At 54.3% G+C, this 22,517-nt stretch overlaps 1 protein-coding gene across 4 annotated transcripts in view; it reads left to right on the forward strand.

Annotated features, from left to right (window-relative positions):
* RPS6KA2 (ribosomal protein S6 kinase A2) overlaps positions 1–22,517 on the forward strand; it is a 298,360-nt gene that overhangs the window by 244,274 nt on the left and 31,569 nt on the right. For all 4 annotated transcript variants that reach the window (XM_027081432.1, XM_027081441.1, XM_027081423.1 and 1 more), the window contains 4 exons: positions 585–655; positions 2,336–2,424; positions 13,781–13,845; positions 21,540–21,642. In XM_027081432.1, coding sequence (XP_026937233.1) covers positions 585–655; positions 2,336–2,424; positions 13,781–13,845; positions 21,540–21,642 — 328 coding nt within the window. The remainder of the gene's footprint in view (positions 1–584; positions 656–2,335; positions 2,425–13,780; positions 13,846–21,539; positions 21,643–22,517) is intronic.

The raw sequence follows: 22,517 nt of genomic DNA on the forward strand, positions 1-22,517 counted from the left end.
CTTGCTCTCGGGCACAGGACATTCCTCCCTGAATTGCTCACTCCTTTGACAGACTCGTCCCCTCCTCTTTCGGTGTCTCGTAACAGCTGGGGAGGTGGGTCACAGCAGCCTGAAGGAGGAGGGTCGTCACGGTGATGAGTCTGCAGGGCACTCAGGGTCCGCAGAGCACCCTCCCATTCGACCTGGACCCGGAGCACTCTCTCCCCACCCCTGTCCTCCCCTCCTCGCTCAGCCCCTCCACGGCACCCTCCAGAGAAGGACGGGTCCTCAGTCGACCCCGTGGAAGGTGTGTGGCCATGGGCTGCAGGTCCCCATCCCCCCTCCATGGCGCTGAGCACCTTCTCACGGCCGTAGAGCTGAGCGTTTACTGTGTCCATCATCCATCCGTCTCCCCACTGAATGCCAAGGTCCACAGTGCAGTTCTGTTCGCTGATGTACACCAGGCATGTAGGCCAGCGCCTGCACTTAACTGACCACATTTTGAGTGGCTACGTGAACTTGGGCTGCATTTTGCCTGTCTGGGTCTCGCCACTGTGAAGTTCGTTGGTTCTGAACTCTTGCTTCTGTTGTGTGTTGGTCTGCAGTTCGAGATGCTCACGGGGTCACTGCCGTTCCAGGGGAAGGACAGGAAGGAGACCATGGCCCTCATCCTCAAGTGAGTAAGACCCCACCTTGGGACCCACCCCAGTACGCGTTAGCGCCTTGCGATATCGAGAGCTTCGGTCTTCAGAAGCGGGACTGTTCAGTGGGCAGTAACGGTAATGAACATTCGTGGCATTTTCATGTCAGTGGGTGAAGCCAGTGGCATCTCTCAGTGATTGTGATGAAATCTCCTACCAAAGATAAAGTTTTCCATCAGTAAAAATCATCTAAGTTGTCCAACGGCAAGGTCTTTAGACATGATGGTTGGTGACCTTCAAAAGTGCAGGTTCAGGGGGCAGAGGGCCGCAGGGGCTCCTGAGAGAGGCTCCCCTTCTCTGCCTGTTGACCCGTTCGTGCACGTGGCTGAGCTCTCCTGCCTGACATCAGCAGGAATCATACGGCCCGAGTCACTGAGTATGAACATAATTTTCTCCTTAATTCTCATGAAGAATCTTTTAACACAAAAATGGGTTTTGCTCTTAGAACCCTAGAAAGAAGTCTAAACCCAGAACCAGTCTTGCCGTAATAGCTTTTAAAAAACAAACAAAAGAAAAGACAAACCAAAAAAACACATCATTTTATTTTTTTGGCCGTGCTGCGCAGTATGCAGGATTTTAGTTCCCTGAGCAGGGATCGAACCCATGCCACCTGCAGTGGAAGCGCAGAGCCCTAACCACTGGACCGCCAGGAAAGTCCCTTGCTGTAACATCTTCATCAGAGCAGGCTTCCTCTGAGCGAGATGTCAGAGGGCAAGCTCTGGGAGAGAGAAGCTGACGGAGGGCGGACGGGGTGAGGAAGTGGCCCTGGAATCAGGCAGGCGCCAAGTTACTGTCTCCCTGCTCAGTGAGAGGCTGGGCCCACCGCACCTGCAGGAGACCATGAAGGTGCTTGGCCTCACGACCAGCTCTCTCAAACTCTGCTTGCAGGTGGACACGCAACGCTTGTAGAACCAGGAGGCACCTGCAAAGCTTACGGTTTTGTAGATACATCATTATATAAATAGAAGGAGAGCAGTTCATGGAAGACACCCCGTAGACAGGATGTAAACGATGTTTCCCTGTATCACGTGACCTTACACTATGGATGACATGCGTAACTACAGTCTACTCTGGTCTTTTTTGTTTTTTGTTTTTGATGGCCTCTGTTCCTTTTAATTTTAAGAGGGAACAAGACCTTTTTTTCTAAAGCAAGAATAATTCCCTCCAGCAAATCCCAGGTGTGAACTTGTAACCTGTCGTTGGGAGTGACGGCATTTCTGAAGGGGCAGCAGCAAACTGTGGACACATGGTTCCCAAGGCGAGGTCCTGCAAGGCCCCCCTGTCCCAGACGTTGCCGCAGACCACACCAGAGGCAGAGGGGAGGATCCAGCTGTCTCCTCAAGCCCAGAGGAGAGTCCTAAAATGTCAACCATGCTGGCATCTCTCCAAAGCCTTTTTTGTTGTTGTCTTGGAAACCATAGTTAATTTCCATTTAAAATGTTCTGTATGTTAGTGGGATCATTCTTGTTTATTTTTAGTGGCCTTGTTATTTTTAGTGAATCATTATATAGCTGTTGTAAACAGCTGCTCTGGGTCACGTGGATGTGATTGGATTTGTCTGTGAACGCTGACTGCAGAACCGCAGAGCCCTGAAGAAAGCCCTGCTCCCTTTGGGGCTCATCCTTCTTACCCGAAAATACGACTGTGCTTTTCAGAGCCAAGCTGGGCATGCCGCAGTTCCTCAGCGTGGAGGCTCAGAGTCTCCTGAGAGCCCTCTTCAAACGGAACCCCTGCAACCGGCTGGGTAAGACTCCCTGAGCCCCCGGGCCCGCCCCGGGCCGCCCACATGCTCACACTCTGCTCTGGTCTGGCCCCGCATTTCACCACGTTCTCTGACAGCAAAAGGCCCTGACGCAGGGGGGGAAGTTCTGTCACGTGTTGTCCGAGCTCTGAGGATTTCAAAAACACACGGTTGCTGCCCAAGTATTGTGCTAACAGTCACCGTTTTTACACAAAATGGTGGTACTTTAGAACTCCGTAAACTAAAGACAACCCTGGAAAAGCCACCCCGTCTAATTTGTCTTTGAATGTTACAGAGAGATCATAATGGTTTGCCCACTTCTGATTTGGATCATGAATTAATTGATTACTTTTCGTTAATGTCTCCGTCAGTTCAAGAGAGACACTGAAATGATCTCTGCTAGTCTAAGGCCAACTTGTCGTTCAGCTCAGCAGATCTTAACCCGATTTAGAACACACCTGCCTCAGAATCCGGTTTGCAGAGCTGTGAAACATCAAAGTGCACGTAAACATCTTTGCACATCACTTCTGCCCCTGTCTGAACCCCTGAGCCTGTCCAGTCTAGCGCCCCGCCCCAGTCTGGTATCATCAATCTTTTAATGTTTGATCCCAACAATTAACTTTGGGTTAATTACTCCTTTATTTTGATTCTGTGACTCCTTCCTGGTGCTCTACCCCATCCAGTGTAGACACTGGCTCTCCGTACAGCACTGAGAGGCCAGGGGTGCTGGGCAAGGCAGGTACACAGCCTCTCACATCCCTCTGCCGATTGGTTCTTTCACAAACCAGGTAAATAAGTCATTTCTCTTCCTGAGCCTCTGGTTCCTCTCGGGATGACAGTGATACACATGGAATTCTGCACTAATAAAATTATTATCTCATTCAGATCCTCACAATACTACAAAGTAGATAAAAGGAGAAATGTTAGATTCACTTACGAAAAGAGGTATATCCCTAAGAATTGCTTTTAGCTGCAAAGTAAAGAACTCTTAAATAATTTAAAATTATTTAACCCAGCTAATTTAATGTTTCAAACTGCAGTTTATTCTTCTCACATTACAAGCCGTGTTGCAGTAGAGGGTTGTAAGCGTTGGCTGGGCAGCTGAACTATTGCTCTCAAAAGCCCAGATAGGTCTGTCTTCTTCGTTTACTGTCCTCAGTGTATTGCCTTTTCATCCTCACACGTGGTGCCTTACGATCACAAAATAGCTGCTGCAGCTCCAGGCATCACATTCATGTTGAAGGGAGCACGAGGTGGCTCCTGACCAGAGCCTCCCAGCTCTGTGGGCACAGGGTCCCATGTGTGCCCCCTACGCCCCCGGGATCCCGGGGCCCCCCTCACCTCATCATGCATCCTAGGAAACCGACCCCATCATAACTCATCTTCTGGTCCCTGTGGTTGACGGACTGTGCAGGTCTGGGCCACCACGTCCCTCTGGTGTTTCAGAAATGCCTGCTTTTTAGGCAACTGGGGGAATACTGGGGCTCCGTACTGATGGTCTCAGGTTGACCATCCACCTTTGGGAGGTAACTAATTAAAAACAGTCCCCCCCAGTTTGACTGACTCTCTGATGGGAGTGTTGGAGAATGGCTCAGTGTTTCGTGTAAAATAGGATATGGGGGTCTCTCGCCCTCCGCCCTCCTTTTCTCTCCAAGTCTCAACCCTCACCCTCCCTCGAACTATCTTTAGCTCACAACTTGATTCTTTTTTACTTTAATTTGAGCTGAGGATATAATTCTTCTCCCTTCGCCTGTAGCGAACTCCCTGAAATTTCACTGTAATTGGATTTAATGAATTGTGTGAAAATCTCAACTTGTTTTCATTTTATATGGAATTTTCGTTCTGCGGAAAAATTGGACAAAAAGTATCAAGATTTAGAAAAACACAAGAAAGATAATACATAAAATCACAGTCTTGAGGAATAAAATGGTGTATTTATCAGACCCAAGCATGAGGTGAGGGTTTCAGTGTTTACCTAAAGACCTCCCTATGTCGTAAAGCGGCTATAGCCAGAGCAATTTTTTTCTTGCTTTTCATAATTGCTATACTTTTTAACCAGTGAGTGCCTGTACAGCTCTTTGTGATATCTTAGCCCCCTCCTGTCTTTTCCAATTGTGGTGAAATACACATGGCAAAAAGTGTATCATCTTAACCGTTTTTTAAGGGCACAGGTCAGTAGTCAAGTACATTTGCAGTGTTGGGCAGCGTCAACACCATGCATCCACAGAACTCTTTTCATCTTGCAAAACTGAAGCTCTGTCCCCATGAAACAAGAAACCCCCACTCGCACTCCCCCAGCCTCTGGCCCCCACCCTTCTGCTTTCTGTCTCTGTGTTTTGACTCCCCTTGAGGCCTCATGTCAGTGGAAGCATACAGAATTTGGTTTTTCGTGTCTGGCTTATTTCACTTAGCATAATGTCCACAAGATTTATCCGTATTGTAGCAGATGTCAGAATTTCCCTAATTTTTAAGTTGAATTATATTCCGTGGAACGGGTATACCGCACTGTGCTCATCCGTCCTCCATCCGTGGACATTTGGGTTGACCCACATTTTGGCTGTTGTAAATAACGCTGCTACGAACATGGGTGTGCAAATAGCTCTTCAAGACCCTGAGTTCCAGAAGTGGGAGGTCCTGGATCCTGTGGTAATTCTATTCTTAATTTATTGAGGAGCTACCTGACCATCTTCCGCAGTGGCTGTGCCCTCTTCCTAACTGTAGAAACGTTCTGGACCATTTTAGCCTCTCGATCCGGCATGGCGGCCCATGTCTGGAACCATCCACTGTGGTGAGGTGTGAGGACAGAGGAACCCTCGGCGGGAGGTGCTTTTGCCCCGATCTTTCCATACATCCGTTGAAAATGTCTGTAAAGCACATACCCTTCATCCAAGTAATTCCACTTCTGGGATGTTTCCTAGGACGTAGTCGCACAATACAGGATGACATACGGGATGTTGTTAGTGCAGGAAGGAGGGGAAGAAAGGAGCCCACATTCCCACCACCGACGGATGGTTCAGGGAAGCGGGGTCCATCTACCCGGGAGGTGAGGCAGGTCTACACCACTGGCTCGGAGATGCGTCTCAGCCAGAAACGAAGAGTTAAGGAAAAATAGCAAATGTCCAGAATGATCCTATTTTTAGAAGAGAGGGAGGGAGGTGAGCAAAGAAAATTTCTGGAAACACAAGTAGCTGTTAGCAGCGAGTGTGGAGGGCCGGGTGGGGAGGTGAGCTTTTCCTTTCACCCCAGACACGTCAATAGTCTGATTCTTTAATCAATAACACACACTCGTTTTATGATGAAAAGCCTAGTTTTGTAAAATTTGGTTTTGAGAGAAACACGGGATATTCAGAGACTCCTGTGTGGTGCAGGAACCCGTCCTTGGCCTCGGAGCTGCCCAGACAGGCAGATGGCAAGAGTGTGGACTCGTCGGGGGCTTGGGGCCTGGCCTGCCTTCCTGTCGGCAGATACTAAGGGCCCTTTAATTAGGAAGGAGAGGGACGATGTATATGTGACCCAGAAACACACACACCCTCACCGGTTCCCTGATACTTTCCAGGCTCTGGCGCTGGGGAAACAGTGGAGCAAAACTGTGGCCCTCGTTCTCATGGGGCCTCTAGGATGGTAAAAGATGGGGCACACAAACACCCCTCGGCTGCCATGAGAAAGAGCGGGGGAAGACCTCAAGGGACAGGGGCCGGGGGGCTGCTGGAGCGTGGAGGGAGCACAGACATGAGCGGGGGAGGGAGCTAGCGAGCAGCCCTGAGTGGCAGCACCAAGCAGAGGGGGGGATCCACCCCCAGCAGGTACTTGCTGGGCGACCTTGAGCAGATGGCTGCCCCTCTCTGTGCCTGCTTTCCCGCCCTGTGAGCTGAGGGTGATAGCAGAACCTCTTCAGAGGGTTGTTAGGAAGACGTAAAGAGCTGGACCAGTGCCTGACACGTAGGAAACACTCTAGTGTGTTTGACAAATAAATGCATAAAAAAGCAGAGATAGGGCTTCCCTGGTGGTGCAGTGGTTGAGAGTCCGCCTGCCGATGCAGGGGACGCGGGTTCGTGCCCCGGTCCGGGAAGATCCCACATGCCGCGGAGCGGCTGGGCCCGTGAGCCATGGCCGCTGAGCCTGCGCGTCCGGAGCCTGTGCTCCGCAGCGGGAGAGGCCACAACAGTGAGAGGCCCGGGTACCGCAAAAAAAAAAAAAAAAAGATACTAGCCCAGTGGAGCCCACAGAAGCATGGAAAATGGCCCATCCACGACCAAAGATTGCCCTTCAGATAATTTCTAAAGTGAATTATCATAAAGCTTGCCAGGAGTTATGGACCATCCTGCAGCAGTATTTCATATCCAAGATGTCCAGACTCACATAAGAAGAAATTGTAGTCGGAATTATTGCTCACCCAACTTGACCCGGGTCAGCCACTAAATTTAATTGCCTGAAAATCTTTAGCCTTAAGGTGGGGAAATTATGTCGAGTAGATTAATCTTGGTCTGCACAGGGAGCTAGACTGGGAGGCTGGGACTCTTCCCCTTCTGATCGCCTTGAGCCTTGTTCTTGACTCCCCCCCGAAAAGTCCACAGGCCATTTGGGGAGTTCGTCAGTATCAGAAGGCCTCACCCAAACCCCGGTTCCTCACGTAGATCTGTGGTTTAACCACGTTACCTTCAAATCAGCCCAGATCTCTGTCTCTTGACACTTGAACTGTGGAAGAGACCTGTCTGTCCAGATTTCCCCTCTTGATCAGGACAGCGGTCATACTGGATCCGGGGCCACCCTGCCCCAGTGTGGCCTCATCCTCTCTAATCACATCTGCGACGACCTCGTTTCCAAGTAAGGTCACGTGCTGAGGTTCTGGGGTTAGGACTTCACTGTCTGAATTTGGAGGATCACAGTTCAGCGCCTCCGAGAGGGTGTCCACAGCATCTGCAGTGGAAGAAATGGCAGAGGTTCTTCTGCTTGATGTCACACGCTCGGCAGGTGACGAGACCGAGGTCCTCGCCCCAGATCACCTGCCCAAGGCGGCATGGCTGCCGAGGCTAGAGCTGGCCTTTCCCCCCCGTTGTCCCCTTAAGATGCGTTGCCCTCACCCAAAGCGTCCGAGTCAAAGTCTCCAGCCCACCGCTGACGGCAGTGTGCCCTGCTCAGTGAAGTGCCCCATGCACCTGTGCCAGGTGCTGGTGACACACAGGTAGAGGATGCTGCCGCGTGGGAAACACAGCCGTGTGGGCAAAGAGGCCAGAAATCTCGGGTAGAGATCCCCCCGCCTTCCCCCTGCAGACCTGAGACACCTGAGGAGCCAGCCAGAGGGAGGCCCCTCCTCCGGGCAGGACGCCGGGGCTGAGGGGCGGGGGCAGGGCCAGGGCGGTGCTGGAGGGACAGACAGATGGAGAAGGCAGACAGGCCCCCACCCGGGCCGGGCCTGGCAGGGCTGGGCGGTCAGTGGAGGGCAGGGAGGGAACGGGTGGTTTTCCATGCCGTGAGTGGAGAGATTTTACTGAAATGGAGTCAAATTTGAGTTTATTTCCACCACGGTGGCGTGTGGACCCGGCAGCTGGAAAACTGCATTATTTGGGTTTCGCACTTGATGGAAGCAGGTGCAAAATGCCCGCCCGGCAGGGCTGCCTGGGACCCTTGGGCGGCATCTGCAGGCTTGTGCGTGTGCTGGGGAGGGGGCAGCGGGGGGCGTGAGCTCTGGGCCCGAGAAACGTCACGGGCGCAGTTGCAGAAGCGGAGAAGACTAGCACGTGAGAGCACGCGTGCCCTCCAGGCGGCCTGGGTGGGGGGCTGGGAGGGCAGGGCAGGCGGAGCGGCCTGGGCCAGGCCGGGGCTGCGACGTCCCCCAGTCGGGACCCTCGGAAGGACGCGGCAGGCGGAGCGCGGCAGTCTTGTTTCTCAGAGGATCGATCGTTCTAGTCATGAATTAGAGAAAGACCCTCTTGGGGCGTCTCTAGCTCACCCCTGTGAGCATCTGTAACTTAAGTCCTGGACATGCTGGACTCCTGGGGGCACACGGGGCAGAGGTTAGAAAGGCGTTAGACGTGCCCGTGAGCATAAAACAGCGCATCCGGGTAAACTACTGCTGGTGACTGGAGAACACGTGTGGGCGGGGCCCGTCCACTCGCCCAGGGCTTCTGTTTCTCGTGTTTCCATTTTCCGTTCCAGACTCGATCTCCAGAGGGTGTGCTCTCCTGATCTGACTTCAAACACAGTCCGCTCTGGGCTCCAACCATCTCATTCCAGTCCCACGGGCATCGCTGTGACCTCTTGTAAAGGGCCAGCCTTTGACGGCTTGGTCAAGGCTGAGCGAACGCCCCAGCCCCTGGCTTGGAGCTGCTGGTCCCAAGCCAGCCCTGAGGGTGCTGCTGGGGCCCCGCCTCAGCCAGCAGGTCCCAGAAGACACAAACTACGCCAAGCAAAGCCTTTAAACAGTAAATGAAATTTCAAGCTGACCGACAGTACTTTAAGACTAAAAATGTGTAGATGACCTATAAGTGATGGAGAAGTGGAAAAGCAGACCTGGTGTTCAAATACGGGGTGGTTATGGACTGGCCTTTAGGAGTATGCGGGTCCGGTAGACCAGACCCACACAAAGTATGCAAGGAAAAGAGCCAGACGTGAGTTTATTCTGAACATGCCCAAAAGAATTAGAGAGGGACTCTGTGTGACTCTCAAACGACAAAAACAAATATTTCAACAGAGTCACAAAGGGTCCAGGGATTAAACATTTCCCAAAGCTATCTGTGGACAGGAAGATTCAAGCAAAACATTTTGGCCAATCCCCAAACCTTTTGGAGATGATTTACTGTGAAAGCGGAAGCCCGTTGATGATTAAGCCCAGGAGGAAAGGAACGGGGTCGCCTCGTTAAAAATGTGAGGTGGAAGGGCTGCAGGTACCCAGGGCCATAGAACAGGTCCCAGCCTCAGGCACAGCACTGCGTTTTCCAGCCACGTGCCGGTGGAAGACAGTTCCAGTGCGATGCAAAGCTACCCCTCGACCAACGCGGAGAAATCGAGACGGGGGTCCAGATACAGAGGTTCAGGAAGGCAGCCCAAAAGCGTTCGGAACAGAAGTAATTAAATGTTCCTACACCAGAGAATAAGCATGAACTCTTGAATCTGCTGCCCCAGTGAACTCTTTCTGCGTATTTGCCAGGCATTGGGGATCTTAATCGAGACTCGCCAAACTGCATAGAGAGAATGCTGTTCTTCCGTTCTCCATGTTTCTGTCCATAAGTACCTGTTCTTGTCAATTCTTCGTGAGCCCGCCTCTTGGGGACAGAGTGAGACTTGAGTGCATTTGGTGATGATCCCACAGCAAGTCAGCCGAGACTCAGAGACAGACACAGACACAATCTCTGGACTGTCCCAGCTCGGACCTCTGCTCGCTGCCGTTTGTCAAATGTATTAAACAAAAAGGAATTGTCCAGCACAAAGTAGACTCTTTTAACATGTTTCAGGAGAGGATAAATGGAACTAGAATCCAATAATGACCCCGTGTGCCCTAGGAAGGTTGACAAAGGCTCTAGAGAACTCTGTGCAGAAATTCTTTCTCTTTTACGTTTTCGCCCCTGGAACACCTGGAATTTTTGAGTAACAACCAAAGTGTTAATTCGCTCTCGAGTGTTTGTTGAGGCCTCGAAGCACGAACGTGGTGCAAAACCTCACTGCAGTGGAAGAACGAAGATGCAGATAAAAACGTTCCGAGTAGGCGCCCGAGACGGCCCAGCTGGAACCAGCAAACAACTGTAGCTCCACCAACACCTGTATTTTCTGTTTTACTTCATTTTGATTCTTGCAGAGCATTCTTGCAAATGACGAATGAGCATGAAATGCAGTGGGTACAAAATGCAAAGTAGATGTTTCAAAGCCACACAGTCAGCGAGTCGCTGTACAGGTGCCTCTCCCTGGGCTCAGCGTGTGAGCAGCAGCCTCCCACCTTCGACTAACCCACAGAGCTTCTGGCAACGCAACCCGCGTTCACCAGAAAGAGCGGGAAGAGGTACAAATCAGAGGCGGGTTTTCGTTTCTCTTTAATCGTCGTGGCCAGAAGCCTTTTTCAGTCCCGAGCTCTGGTCTCCATCAAAGGAGGGCTGCACGCAGGTGGGCGCGAAGCCAGACTGTTCATTCTCGACATCTTGTTCCAGCAGCCGCTTGGGCACCTGTGGAGGGCCTCTAGCTGGGGATGCTCAGGCTGAGACCAGATCTCCGGACTCAGGTCAGGGGTTTACACAGCAAGGGATGGACACGGACATCTGGAGGGTCCTCAGCGTGAGGTTCTCAATAAAACTGTTTCTCTCTACTCATAACAACACTCCTGACACCAGACGTGTGGGGTTTTCCACACCAACTGATCCTCCACTTCTCTGCAGACACCGACTGTGTGCTGTACGATTCAGCTCAGTTCTGGCCCTGACCACCCAGAGTTATCTCGGACCCCAGGGTCAGGGTCACTCCCACCAGACACCCCATCTCCGATGCCAGTCCCAAGTGCCAGGTTGTCCATGTGCTTCCGGCCCACCAGCTGTAAACCCAGGGTTCCCAAGACCCCCTCCTCAGCTGTGAGAATTCACGAGAACAGACCACAGAACTCAGGAAAGTGCTTTAGTGAGTTACTGTTACCAATGTATTACAAAGGATGTTCTACAAGATCAGATGAGCCGCCAGATGAAGAGGTGCATAGGGCGAGGTCCAGAAGGGTCCCCAGCCCAGCTGCTTCTGTCCCTTCGGGGTTTGGGGGGAGCCACCCTCCTGGTTGTTCACCAGCCCAGAAACTCCCCTAACCCTGGTGTTCAGGTTTTGTTGGAGGTTCCATTACGTAGGTGTGATTGATTCAATCCCTGGCCGTTGGCGACTGGACTCAGTCTCGGCCCTTCTCTGCTCCCTGCGGTTGGGGCGTGTGGGCGAGTTCCTCAGACGTGGATGAAAGTTCCAAGCCTCGTCACGGGGTTGGCTCCGTCTCTAGGGTCTTTCCACAAGTCACCGCATTAAGACAAATTCAGGTGTGCTTGAGAGGGGCTTATTATGAATAACAAGAGATGCCTCTTTCATGCCTGGAGCCATTCCAGGAGCCAGTGACCAAAGCCAGACATCAAAACAGGAGATGCGGGCTTCCCTGGTGGCGCAGTGGTTGAGAGTCCGCCTGCCGACGCAGGGGACATGGGTTCGTGCCCCGGTCCGGGAAGATCCCACATGCCGCAGAGCAGCTGGGCCCGTGAGCCATGGCCGCTGAGCCTGCGCGTCCGGAGCCTGTGCTCCGCAGCGGGAGAGGCCACAGCAGTGAGAGGCCTGCGTACCGCCAAAAAAAAAAAAAAAACAGGAGATGCTTCCATCATTCTTACCACTCAGGAAATTACGAGCGTCTTAGGAGCTCTGGCCAGGAGCCCGAGACAAAGACCAAAATATGTATTTCTTATTATATCCTAATGTCTCAGGAGAAAGACCAAATTGGATACACACGTCGGGGTGGGGTTCTGGGACGGGGAGCGGATTCTGTCTTCCGGTTCTGCTCCTAAACTCCGGTTTGGTCCTGGGCACGTTACCCAGCCTCCATCAGGCTGGTTCCTTATCTAGAGAGTAGGGATGGTGCCCAGGGCACTGGGTATTGGCGGCATTTAGCGGGGGAAACGCCTGTGGTGTGTCAGCCCCGCGGCACTTCCCCGTGTCCCTAGAGGGGGAAATTCCGGGGCTGACAGCTTCCTCCCCTTGTTCGTCCATTTGCGTACCAAAGTGACTATCACCAGGTCACCGGAGTCCAGCGTGGTGACAAGGCCAGGGGCTCCTCTTTCCCAGGGTGATGGCCTGGCCAGGCTTCCCCAGGGAGTGGGAGCTAGCTGGGCCCTCGTCCACCTAGAGGTGACCCCGATGCCACGGGCAGCTTCGCGCCTCCTTTTCTGCCCATGTCACAGCTTTGACCAGGAAACAGGGCCGGAGATGACAACAGGAAGCCATGAGCCCACAGTGGGCTGTGTCTCCCGGGACCCCCGGCGTCCGGGGAGAGGGTCCTCTCGCTTCTCAGGCTGGACGGCAAGGCCAGGCAGGGGGCTCCGCGGTGACCACGGCGGCTCGGGGGGCCTCGCGCTGTCCTCCACACCTTCCTGCTTCCGGCCTCCCAGCCGCCTGCCTCCCTCCCGGGGATGAAGGGGGCGGCTCAGCCTAGTGGGGCAGATGCGGGCCGAGCCTCTGAACGGGGCGGGGCTGGGCCCCAGCGCTCGGGGTGCAGAACCGGGAAGCCTGTGTGGGCCTCACACAAGACCTGGTCGATTGAGACGCAGGACCCGTTTCCCCAGACAAAGCTGGAGCAGGAGTCGCCCGGCCCGAGGCCGCCTGCCACCCCTTCCCGCATCTGCGCTGCTTCCCGGCCCCTGCCTGACTCACCTTCCCATCCTGGAGAAAACGCAGACCTCATGGGGCCTTAGGGCTTGGCTGTTTGATTTTCGGTTTGGGTTTTTTTTTTTAATTAATAGAGTTATTTTTAGAGCCATTTTAAGTTTGCAGAAAAAATGGAAGAGAAGGTACAGCGAGTCCCACATGCTCCGTCACCCCCTGCACGCAGTGTCCCCTGGCGTCAGCTTTTGCTGATTTGATGCGCTTGTTAGAAGTGGTGAAGCAGTATCGGCACGTCGTTACTACCTGAAACCCGCGGTTCACATCAGGGTTCACTCTGGGAGGGGTAGCTACGGGCTTCAGCAAGTGCATGACGACATGTGTCTACCATTAGGTGTCCGAAGTCCTCTGCACGCCCTCACCCATCCCTCCTCCCTTGGGGCTCAGGATTTCACATAAGCAACAAGCCAGGGAGAGATTAGGCAGAAGGAGCCGGCGAAGCAGCACTGTTTGTACACAGTGTCCAGGTGACAAGAAACCTCTGTCTCGCGCAGGCCCAGGTGGACACAGGCCACCTCCGTCTCTCTCCAGGTTCCCGTCCTGCTAGAAACAGCCTCTCCAGGCCCTGGCTTCCTTCCCCTTCCCTGTAAGCCCCAGAGCAGCCATACAAGGTTCTCTGCACTGTAGCCTCCACCCTGCCCTCGCCTGCGTGTTCTCATCCTCTGGAAGGCCCGGCCTGATGCTGGCTCTGATGGAGACTGGGATGGGCCTCCGCTTCCTTGCCCAGGTGCCCGGGCATCCCCACACCTGCAGCAGGAGGGTCTAGCCTGCCCGCCCCCCTCTCTGCCACCTCACCTGGTCACAGCTCTGCAGGGCTGAGTGGTGGCCGCTATGGGCTGTGAGGGGGCAGCTGGCAGAAGAGGTCACAGCTGGGGGCTCCTTCCCCCTGGAGGGCGTCAGGACCCCAGCCCCCTCCCTGCTGCGTCAGAACTGCAGTCACGGGTTTGCTCTGATGCTCATCTCTGCTCTGTGGTCACGGCAGGTGCTGGCCTGGACGGCGTGGAGGAGATCAAGCGCCACCCTTTCTTTGTCACCATCGACTGGAACGTAAGTTGCAGGCCAGGGTCCCGACTGCACAGAAAGCACAGGGAGGTGGGGCGGGGGAGCCGGCAGCTGCTGGTACAAACCCGAGGTCAGTATAGACCCGTCACCTGGGGGAGCGTGCTCCCTTGGGGGGCTCTGAACGCGCAGGCATTTCCCCGGCGCAGACCAGGGACCGCCACCCCTTCCCTGCGGCTCCAGGCCTGGAACCCCTTCCACACTTTCCCTGGGCCCAGCAGAAGGCTGAAGGGGCCCCTCGGCCGCTCCCGGGCTGCACAGAGCTTTCAGTTTGGGGCCTCTGGGCGCCCAGATTCGGTGCTGCTCCCTGCCTCTAAACGGGATCACGCCGCACTCAGCAGTCCTGTAGATGTTGCTGCAGAAAAGCATTGTCCAGACCAGAAAAGACAAAGCTGTTCGGGACGCTTGTTAAAGACATAAAGAAGACTTCGCTCGGGGGCCTGTCGAGATGGCGTGGGGACCACTGCAGGCGGGTAGGGGGTCCAGCCGTCGGGAGAGAGATGGGGCTCAACTCCGAATACAACAAGGAAGGAGGGGGCGTGTCAGGGGCCAGAAAGGGACTGAGAGGAAGCACCAGGGTAAGGGGCCTCCGGCTAAACCCACCGACCAGGATTCTTGCTGAGCCGGGTCAGGGTCAGGCCTGCTGGGGAGAGCTCAGGGGCCCGGGCAGGTCGGGTCAGAGTCAGGGGACGTCGCCGGCTCCGCGCTGCCGGATGGATGTGGACTGCGCCCCCCCCCCCCACCAAGAAGGACCCCGGGTCCAGCGCTCCCAGCCGCCCGACTGGACGCGGCGTGGAGCTGGACGTCGGCTCAGAAGTTCCCGACTCTCACCTCCCCGGCGCCCGGCTGCTGGCTCTGTGGGGGAGGGTCAGGGCGGGCGGCTCCCGGGGCGCCAGCCGACCACCGGGCCAGGCTCCCCGTCTGGAGGCGGCAGGCCTCCTCTGGGAGCAGGTCCTTGGTCCTTTCCCACTGCGTAAGCACAGCTCTTAGCTGTGGGGTTTTCTTTTCCTGAGCTAGGATTTGACCAGAATGTTTACAAAGTGAAAGTCTCTCTATGCTGCAGAGGGCAGTGCCCGTGTCTGCCCGCCCCCCTCCCCGCGGAGTGTGGGGTGTCCGCGGCCTCGGGAAGGGGTGGCGCCTCGGCTCCGGTGGGTGGGCAGGCCCCGCCCCAGGTCTCACCTCTGGGGTCATTTCCGCACAAACGGCACGTAAAACCCGCTGCTCGCCGAGCTTCCCAGCCTCACCCCTGCAGCCTCTCCTCCGCTCCCCACCTCGGCCCAGGAAGCACTCCGACTGGCAGTAGTTTGCTAACCTACTTTTAGATGCCGGTGGTAGAATATATGCACACACTTAGACTCGGTTTCAGAGGTAAGAGTAGAGAGAAACCTGGTGACTCTCTGGTGACGTGAGGCGCCTGGGAAATAGGGACGGCATCGCTGGGGCAGGGGCTGCAGTGGGAAGGGAGCAGCACAGAGGGGAAGGAGGGGGTCCCAGCGGCCACACCGCTCAACACTAGAGCCTGGCTGGAAGGGGGGCCGTGGGCAGGTGCTGGGGAGATGCTCACCCCAGGACGGCGCCGAAGAAGGGGCTTGTCACGGGGGGATCCAAGTCAGCTTCGTGAGGTGCGTGGGATTTTCACAGCGCAGTGGCCCTGGAACGCTGCAGGCCGGGTTCCCGTGCGTTCCAGAAAGCCCAGGTCTGCGTGAGCGCTGAGCACGAGCTGAGGCGCCCGGCCATTTAGAGCAGCCCTGGTGCACGGCTGGGCCTGGCTCTGTGGTCGGCGCAAAGCCCCTGGCTTCCTGTACCAAGGAGGTGGTACTTCTGCGTCATGTCAGAGCAATCAGGCTGGAGTTAGGTTGGGAAGTTTCTTCCGTTGCTTTTAGCGTTTCGTTTCATTTCTTGTTGGTTTGGTTTGGTTTTTGAGAGAGACCCTTCTGACGCACTCAGACAGCCTTACCTCCTGTCATTTCCATTCCCCGAGGATGACCAGGCAGGGCCAGAGGCGTGCGAGGATCTCAGTGCATCCCTCGCTCTGGATGAAGCAGCCAGAGATGGGGAGGACTGAGAGACCACTTTTGTGCGCATTGGTGTATTTAATGACTACCTGGGGCTTGCCCGTGTCAACGTGAGCAGGTGTCCGGGACATAACGATGCAAAGACACAGCTGTCCTCAAGCTGCTTCAAGTCCCGGGGGTGCAGGCGTGCCGTCGTCCAGCCACGGAAGAGGCGTGCGGTGGGGCTGTCCCGTCTGGGAGGGGGTGACGCCGCAGAGATTTGAGGAGGATTGACAAGGGGGGGAGCGGGGGAGGGGGGCGGGGGGGAGGGAGTCCTCCCAGCAAAGATCTCCTGGGACCGCAGCCTCGCTCCAGCCGCTCGGGCCCTTCCCGGGATGATGAGCTTTCGTCCTCTCCAGCCCCGGCACGAGCTGGTCAGCCCCGTAGGGGCCGCTGGGTCCTGGCCAGTGACCGGCCCCAGCTTTAGAAGGACATGCACGGGATAGATTTGTCCAGATGCGCTCGTTCTGCTTTCGGCAGCTTAGATAACTGGAAACCACAGGGGAGGGAGACGCATTTGCGAAAACTGTTAGTACCAACGGGCCTTCCCACTGCCAGGCAGATGCTCAGAGTGACAGTGACAAGGCATCTCCTTGACTATCCGACTCTACCCCAGAGCCGGCCTCAGGATCCAGCCTGGGACATATAAGGATATGACTTCACCTCTGCTTCCTTCTGTGACCCAGAACTGCCAGCAGAAGTTTCTGGTTTTTTTAAGTAAATACCTGTCGTCCCGCGCTTCTCCCTGGGGTGTTCGGGTTTCCTGCTGGGGCAGAGTGAGTCCAGGGACACTGCACCTGGGGGGCGCTGCCCCGTTTGTCCTGCTCTGCCATCACCTTGTCCTCAGAGCCCAGCAATTAGCACCTGCCCAGGAGGCATCCTCCCTGAAAGCTCGCTCCCTGCGGTAGGAGAAATGAAAAATTACAAGTTAATTATAGACTGAAAGCCTCTGCAGCCGCTGATGGGAGAGTCGGGCACAGAAGCTGCGTTTACTTTTCCCCCGTGGCTGGAGCGGTGCCGAGAACACACAAGTGAGCACAGACCCCAAATAAGCTTCGTCCGAGTTAATCACCCCGGGCCCCGTGAGCCGGGCTCCCCTCGCAGTGGGAATAACGCTTCCACAGCCAAGGCCCGCCCTGTAACTATGACGACTCATTCTTCCAATCACTTTTATTAACGCTGGGAGTGTGCTTGTGCTGTTCTTTTTACTTTCTGAAACCCTTCCAAGCACATCACCGGTTGGTGGGTGTGAGATGGGAGGGATTCCCCGGGGGGAACTGAACCCAAGGCAGTGAGAGGAGTGCACCCCGTCCCTGGGCGACCCGGCATCGTGTGCAGAGCCCCCAGATCGCCGGCCGTGTGGGCTGGCAGGAGGAGAGTGGGGCTCCGGGCCGCAGAGGGGGGACCCCTCCGGTTTGGGTCCCGGGAACTACCCGCTGCTGCTTGGCATCTCACTGTGCGTGGGCCCCTTCCACGGCCCACTGGAAGATTGCTGTCGATCTACTCCCATGTTAAGTACACCAGGAGAACTCACCCTTCCAAGGAGCCGACAGGTGTCTTTGTTCAAAGACTTAATCGCCCTTTGGCTCGGGGGTTTTGTAAATCCAGATACTGGGGTTGGAGCAGCTCACGGTGGGGTCACCAGTGGAAGCAGAGCTCTGCACCTCGTGGACCAGACGCCCCAGATCTGCCCACGGCATGCTGCAGTCATGAAATTCTTCCTGTTCCTCCTCCTGTCCTGCCGTCGCTCTGCATCTGGATCTGCATCATTTCTGCGTTGCTATTTCAGGAATCATCTCTAACGGTGCCCTTTGCCTAATTGGAGCATGTTGATTTTGATATGCCCGGAGCCAAAAGTGCCGGCAGAAAACAGACATTAGGTCTGTGACCCCGAACTAGAATCAGTCTTCTCTTCATTATCTCTTCAGTTGCTATTTTTATTTTGCTTCCTCTATCCTTCCCGAGTCACCTGAAGGTCTTTTAGGTATAAGTAGAATTTGGATGCGCCTGCAGAGAGCATCCCAGCCTGTACCTGTGCGATGTGAAATCCCGTTCCAGCGTTGCTACACCTTGCAACTTGAGATCATCATCCTGAGATCCTGGGACAAATGCCATGATTGAAGGTGATGCCTGGTGCATTTGGTCATGAGATCCCACTTTCCTTCCATCAGTGTGGGGTAAATTGTTCCAGAGGCTCAGAAAGGGGAATCTAGGTCAGAACTATGCCTGCACCTCGTCAAGCTCAAAGTCCACAGAATACATCTGACTGTTCATTCTCCATTTGACCCCGTGCACAGCAGCGGACATTACAGAATGAGAAGCAAGGTCACCTTTTCCCTAAATCCTCAAACCCACTCCTAGGTTTGGACACCTGGAAAGGAAGAAAAAACATGTATAAGAATAACACATATTAGCACTTTCCAAAATGTTTATCCAGTAACAGGAAGACATTGACAGGCCTTTAAGACTGCAGCAAACACAAGGGTGTATCCGAAGGGCAGGGTGACCAAACACCCCAGGTGGCCTACACAGCTCTTTGCTGCCCACTTGAAACCAGGATGAAACCGCAACAACCTCCGGAGACAGAGAGGGTGGAGGTCTGGGGGCCGGTGGGCAGATGACGCTCACAGGCTCTGTCTCTGCAGGGACCAGTGTTGGGGTGAAGAGGGGTCTTCGAGAGGACTTCCTGCTGCTCTCCTGCAAGCCTTGGGAAGCTTTCTTCCACGCTGTGCCTCGGGTCAGTCAGGCTCTCCGTAGCTGAGGCACAGGCTTACAGAGGCGGTTTGGAAAATGCAAGGAAACACAGACATGTGCTTGCACACGTTGCCATGCGAAGCCAGAGGTTGTACACGCTGCACACCGGGTTCTGGGACTGGCTTGGTGGGCGTCTGGAGTTGGGATTCTGCACAGGGCAGGGTGGGGCAAGCGTGAGCCGGGCACCGTCCTGGGCGGGGAACCCCGGGTACCACGTCCTCTCTCGCTTCCCGAGTCATCACTAGATACCTCAGTTAAAAGGGTGCAGTGCTCTCCACCCAAACTAAGTCCACAGCAGCTCACGGCCAGGGGACAGTCTGATTCCGACGAACTCTTCTCCTTATGGCTGAGGACTTGGAAGTCAGGGGCTGCGTCTTCTCCCAAGGGGTCAGCCTCCCAGCCAGGACCAGTGAGCTGCAGTCAACGGAGGCAAGTAGAAGGATCGGCCTGGGAGTTGGGGTGGGGAGAGGAACTGAAATGTATGAGCTTCAGCCTTCAGATGCAAAATGTCTCTCATTTCCATGAAATGACAACCAGTTCTGTGTGTGTGTGTGTGTGTGTGTGTGTGTATGTTGAGATACAGTTGACATATAACATTATGTTAGGTTCACGGTTTGCAAGGCAGAAGTAGAGACACAGATGTAGAGAACAAACATATGGACATCAAGGGGGAAAAGCGGGTGGTGGGATGAACTGGGAGATTGGGATTGACATATATACATTAATAGGTATAAAATAGATAACTAATAAGAACCTGCTGTATAAATAAATTAATTAAATTTTAGAGAAAGAGACAGCATGGGCTGTAAAAAACAAACCCCCCCCCAAAAAAACTTGGTCATTTGTAAGCTAAACAACAAATAAACTGTTTGAAAAAGAAAAATAAAAAGTAAAAAAATAAATTAAAATTAAAAAACCATTATGTTAGGTTCAGGTGTACAACGTAATGATTTGATCTTTGCATTGTGAAGTGATCACCCCAATAAGTCTAGTTAAAATCTATCACCGCACACTTATAAGAGGTTTTTTTTCCTGTGCAGAGAACTTGCAGCACGGTCTTACGAACTGTAGCCACCAGGCTGCCCCGTGCACCCCCAGGATTTATTTATTTTATAACCGAAAATTTGCACCTTTCGATCCTCTTCCTTTCATTGGGTCCATTTCAGCCGCTCCAACCCCCCTCCCCAAACTCTCCCAAGCCCCACCCCACCTCTGGCAGCCACACGTGTGTTTTTATAATGGAAATCTCTCCTGTAAACAGATCCCCCCTCGTCATAGAAGCAGGAGTCCTGCTGCAGTGGAGATTCCCGTCCCTCCCCCTTCTCTGGGAAGTTACAGGAGGACTCGTGAAGGCAGAGGGATGAGGATGTGATTTTTACTGGATCAGGACATATATTTATTTAATAACCCAGCTCAAATATCGCTGGTGGGAGGGGAGAGCCGAGCCCCGCAGGCCAGGCTGGGCAGCATTTGAAGCGGGGTGCCGAGCTCGCCCCTGCTTATTAGACTTCCCCTGACAAGTGCAAGCATCAGGGAGGTGCATTCCCACCCTACTGGTGTGTCCGCGTGGAAGGCATCCTCTTTCTATCTGGAAAGGGTTTATAGAGTAACTCAATTCGTAATGACATCTCTTCACCCAGGGCAGGAAACGACCGAATAATGCTCCACTGAATTAACTCGTTCTTTCCTCCTCCGGTGGCTCCCAAGTGCACGGCGCCCCCCCACCCCCAGCTCCACATGCACACCTGCAGCCCCGGCTGCTCTGAGCCCTGGGAGGGAGCCCAGCGGCCACCGGTCAGTGCAGCTGTTTGACGGCGCCTTCTGGAAGGCTGTGCTCTGGGCGGGGTCTCCCCTGGGATGGGAAGAGTCTGGAGACCCAGGCCCTCCTCCCGTCTGACCCTTCATCGCCCTTGACCCTGGAGGGGGTCTTACCTAATCTTAGCCTATTTCCTTGTCTGGAAACTCGGGTGACAAAATCTGCTTTACTGTGTTATTGAAAGATTGAGAGCGGATCTCCACAAGTCACTGGCTCCATTTCCAGACTCCCCCGACGGGGGGTGGGGGGGTCCTGAGTCCAGACCTGGTGAAACAGGAGCTCCGAAAAGTGCCTGAGCCTGGTGTTTCCAGCCGGGAAACAGTCCTGGATCAGGACCCCTTCCAGCAGAAGGGGTCCTTGCTGGGCCTGCGAGGCTTGGAACAGTGCACGTGAGGGTGTGGCCTCTGCATCCCACCGAAGGCAGCTCCACACGTGGCCAGTTCTCTGGCTCGTGCTCGTCAGGCCCTTAAAGTGCACAAAAATGTGTAACTAAACCCAAGAGCCCGATGCAGCCCCTCGACTTGAGCAGAGGGGTCTGGACGCCCAAATTTGGTGGCAGCCGGAGTAGGTGCCCCAGGGAGGTGCACAGGCATTGGGGTGTGGGTGAGGAAGGACCCGGATGGGGTCTGTGTCCCCGCAGAGCAGGGTCCCGGGTGCTGGCTCCGAGGTCGCCGGGGCAGGAAGCACTTGCCAAGGAGCAGGGCTCTTCCTGCTGTTACCTGGGGGTGGGGCAGGGCATAGCTGTCCTGTCAGATTTTACTTGAAGAAGAAGATTCTGCTGCCCGAAAGAGGTTGAAAGCCACTGCCCTAAAATCAAGAATACTTAGATGTCCCCAGACCCTTTTCCCTCGAACTGTGGCCTTTATGCCTCTTTGTAAACTATGTAACTATTCTGTGTCGTATACAACAGATATCATATTTTGTGTGCGTTACTAAACGTGGCAGAGCTCTGGGAGGGGCTGCCGTGTGCTAGCACCTGATTGGCAGGTGGCACAGATGGGTTTCCCGCCCGCATTCTCCCTGCTGGCCCTCAGCGCCCTGTCTTGCTGTCCACGCAGAAGCTGTACAGGAAGGAGATCAAGCCGCCCTTCAAGCCGGCGGTGGGCAGGCCAGAGGACACCTTCCACTTCGACCCCGAGTTCACGGCGAGGACGCCCACAGGTGCGTGCAGGCAGGGAGAGGGGGGCGGGCCTGTGTGTCTTTCCCATGGCGGGTCCTCCAACCTGGCCAGGTGGGGACAGGCATCCAGGAGCCAGAGAGCGCCATGTTCAAGGGCCCTTCCATGGGATACAGTCCTCAGTCCTCTTGTTCCTCTGCTCGTAGTAAAGGCTTACGTGACAGAAACACTTATCAGTTAGCGCCCAGGTAATACCCAGCTGGGAAATTTCCCAGGTGTTCTGTATCCCCCGCCCACCTCATGCTGCCTCTTGGCCTAAGTTGTCAATCCAGTGTCCACCTGTCAGAGGGACACACCCGGGCAAGCTCGAGAAAAGAACCTCAAGACAATGAAAATCTCTTGTTTAATTAGGGAGGTTTTATGGGAAGAGGGAGCCTGTCTGTTAAGTCTGTTAATGTGTGGACTATTGTTCTTATTCATACAAAAAACAAACACCTGTTTGAAAAGTTGCATCAGCTGCTGTATCTCGGCACGGCAGATGGACTTGTGTACTTAGCCTCTATGATACGTCTTAAATTACTCCTAAGGTCTACCAAATTCAATCAGAACTGGTCAGCTCCCTTTAAAATTTGTCATTTTGTGATATGGATAAATTAATACTAACCTTTTTTAGATATGGTAATTGTCCTAGTCTACCCAGGCGGCCATAACAAAATACCACAGACTGGACGGCTTCAACTAGAGAAATTTATCTTGGTTTCCCGTGAGAGCTCTCTTCTGGGCTTGCAGACGGCCTCCTTCTCTTTGTGTCTTCACATGGCCTTACTTTGTGCTCGAGGAGAAGGAGAGAGAAGTCCCTGGTGTCCCTTCTTCTTATAAAGACATCAGTCTTGCTGAATCAGAGTCCCACCCTCATCAC

This window comes from Aethalodelphis obliquidens, unplaced genomic scaffold (assembly GCF_003676395.1).
Source record: "Aethalodelphis obliquidens isolate GAN/ISIS:26980383/991018 unplaced genomic scaffold, ASM367639v1 scaffold3, whole genome shotgun sequence".
Lineage (NCBI taxonomy): Eukaryota > Metazoa > Chordata > Mammalia > Artiodactyla > Delphinidae > Aethalodelphis > Aethalodelphis obliquidens.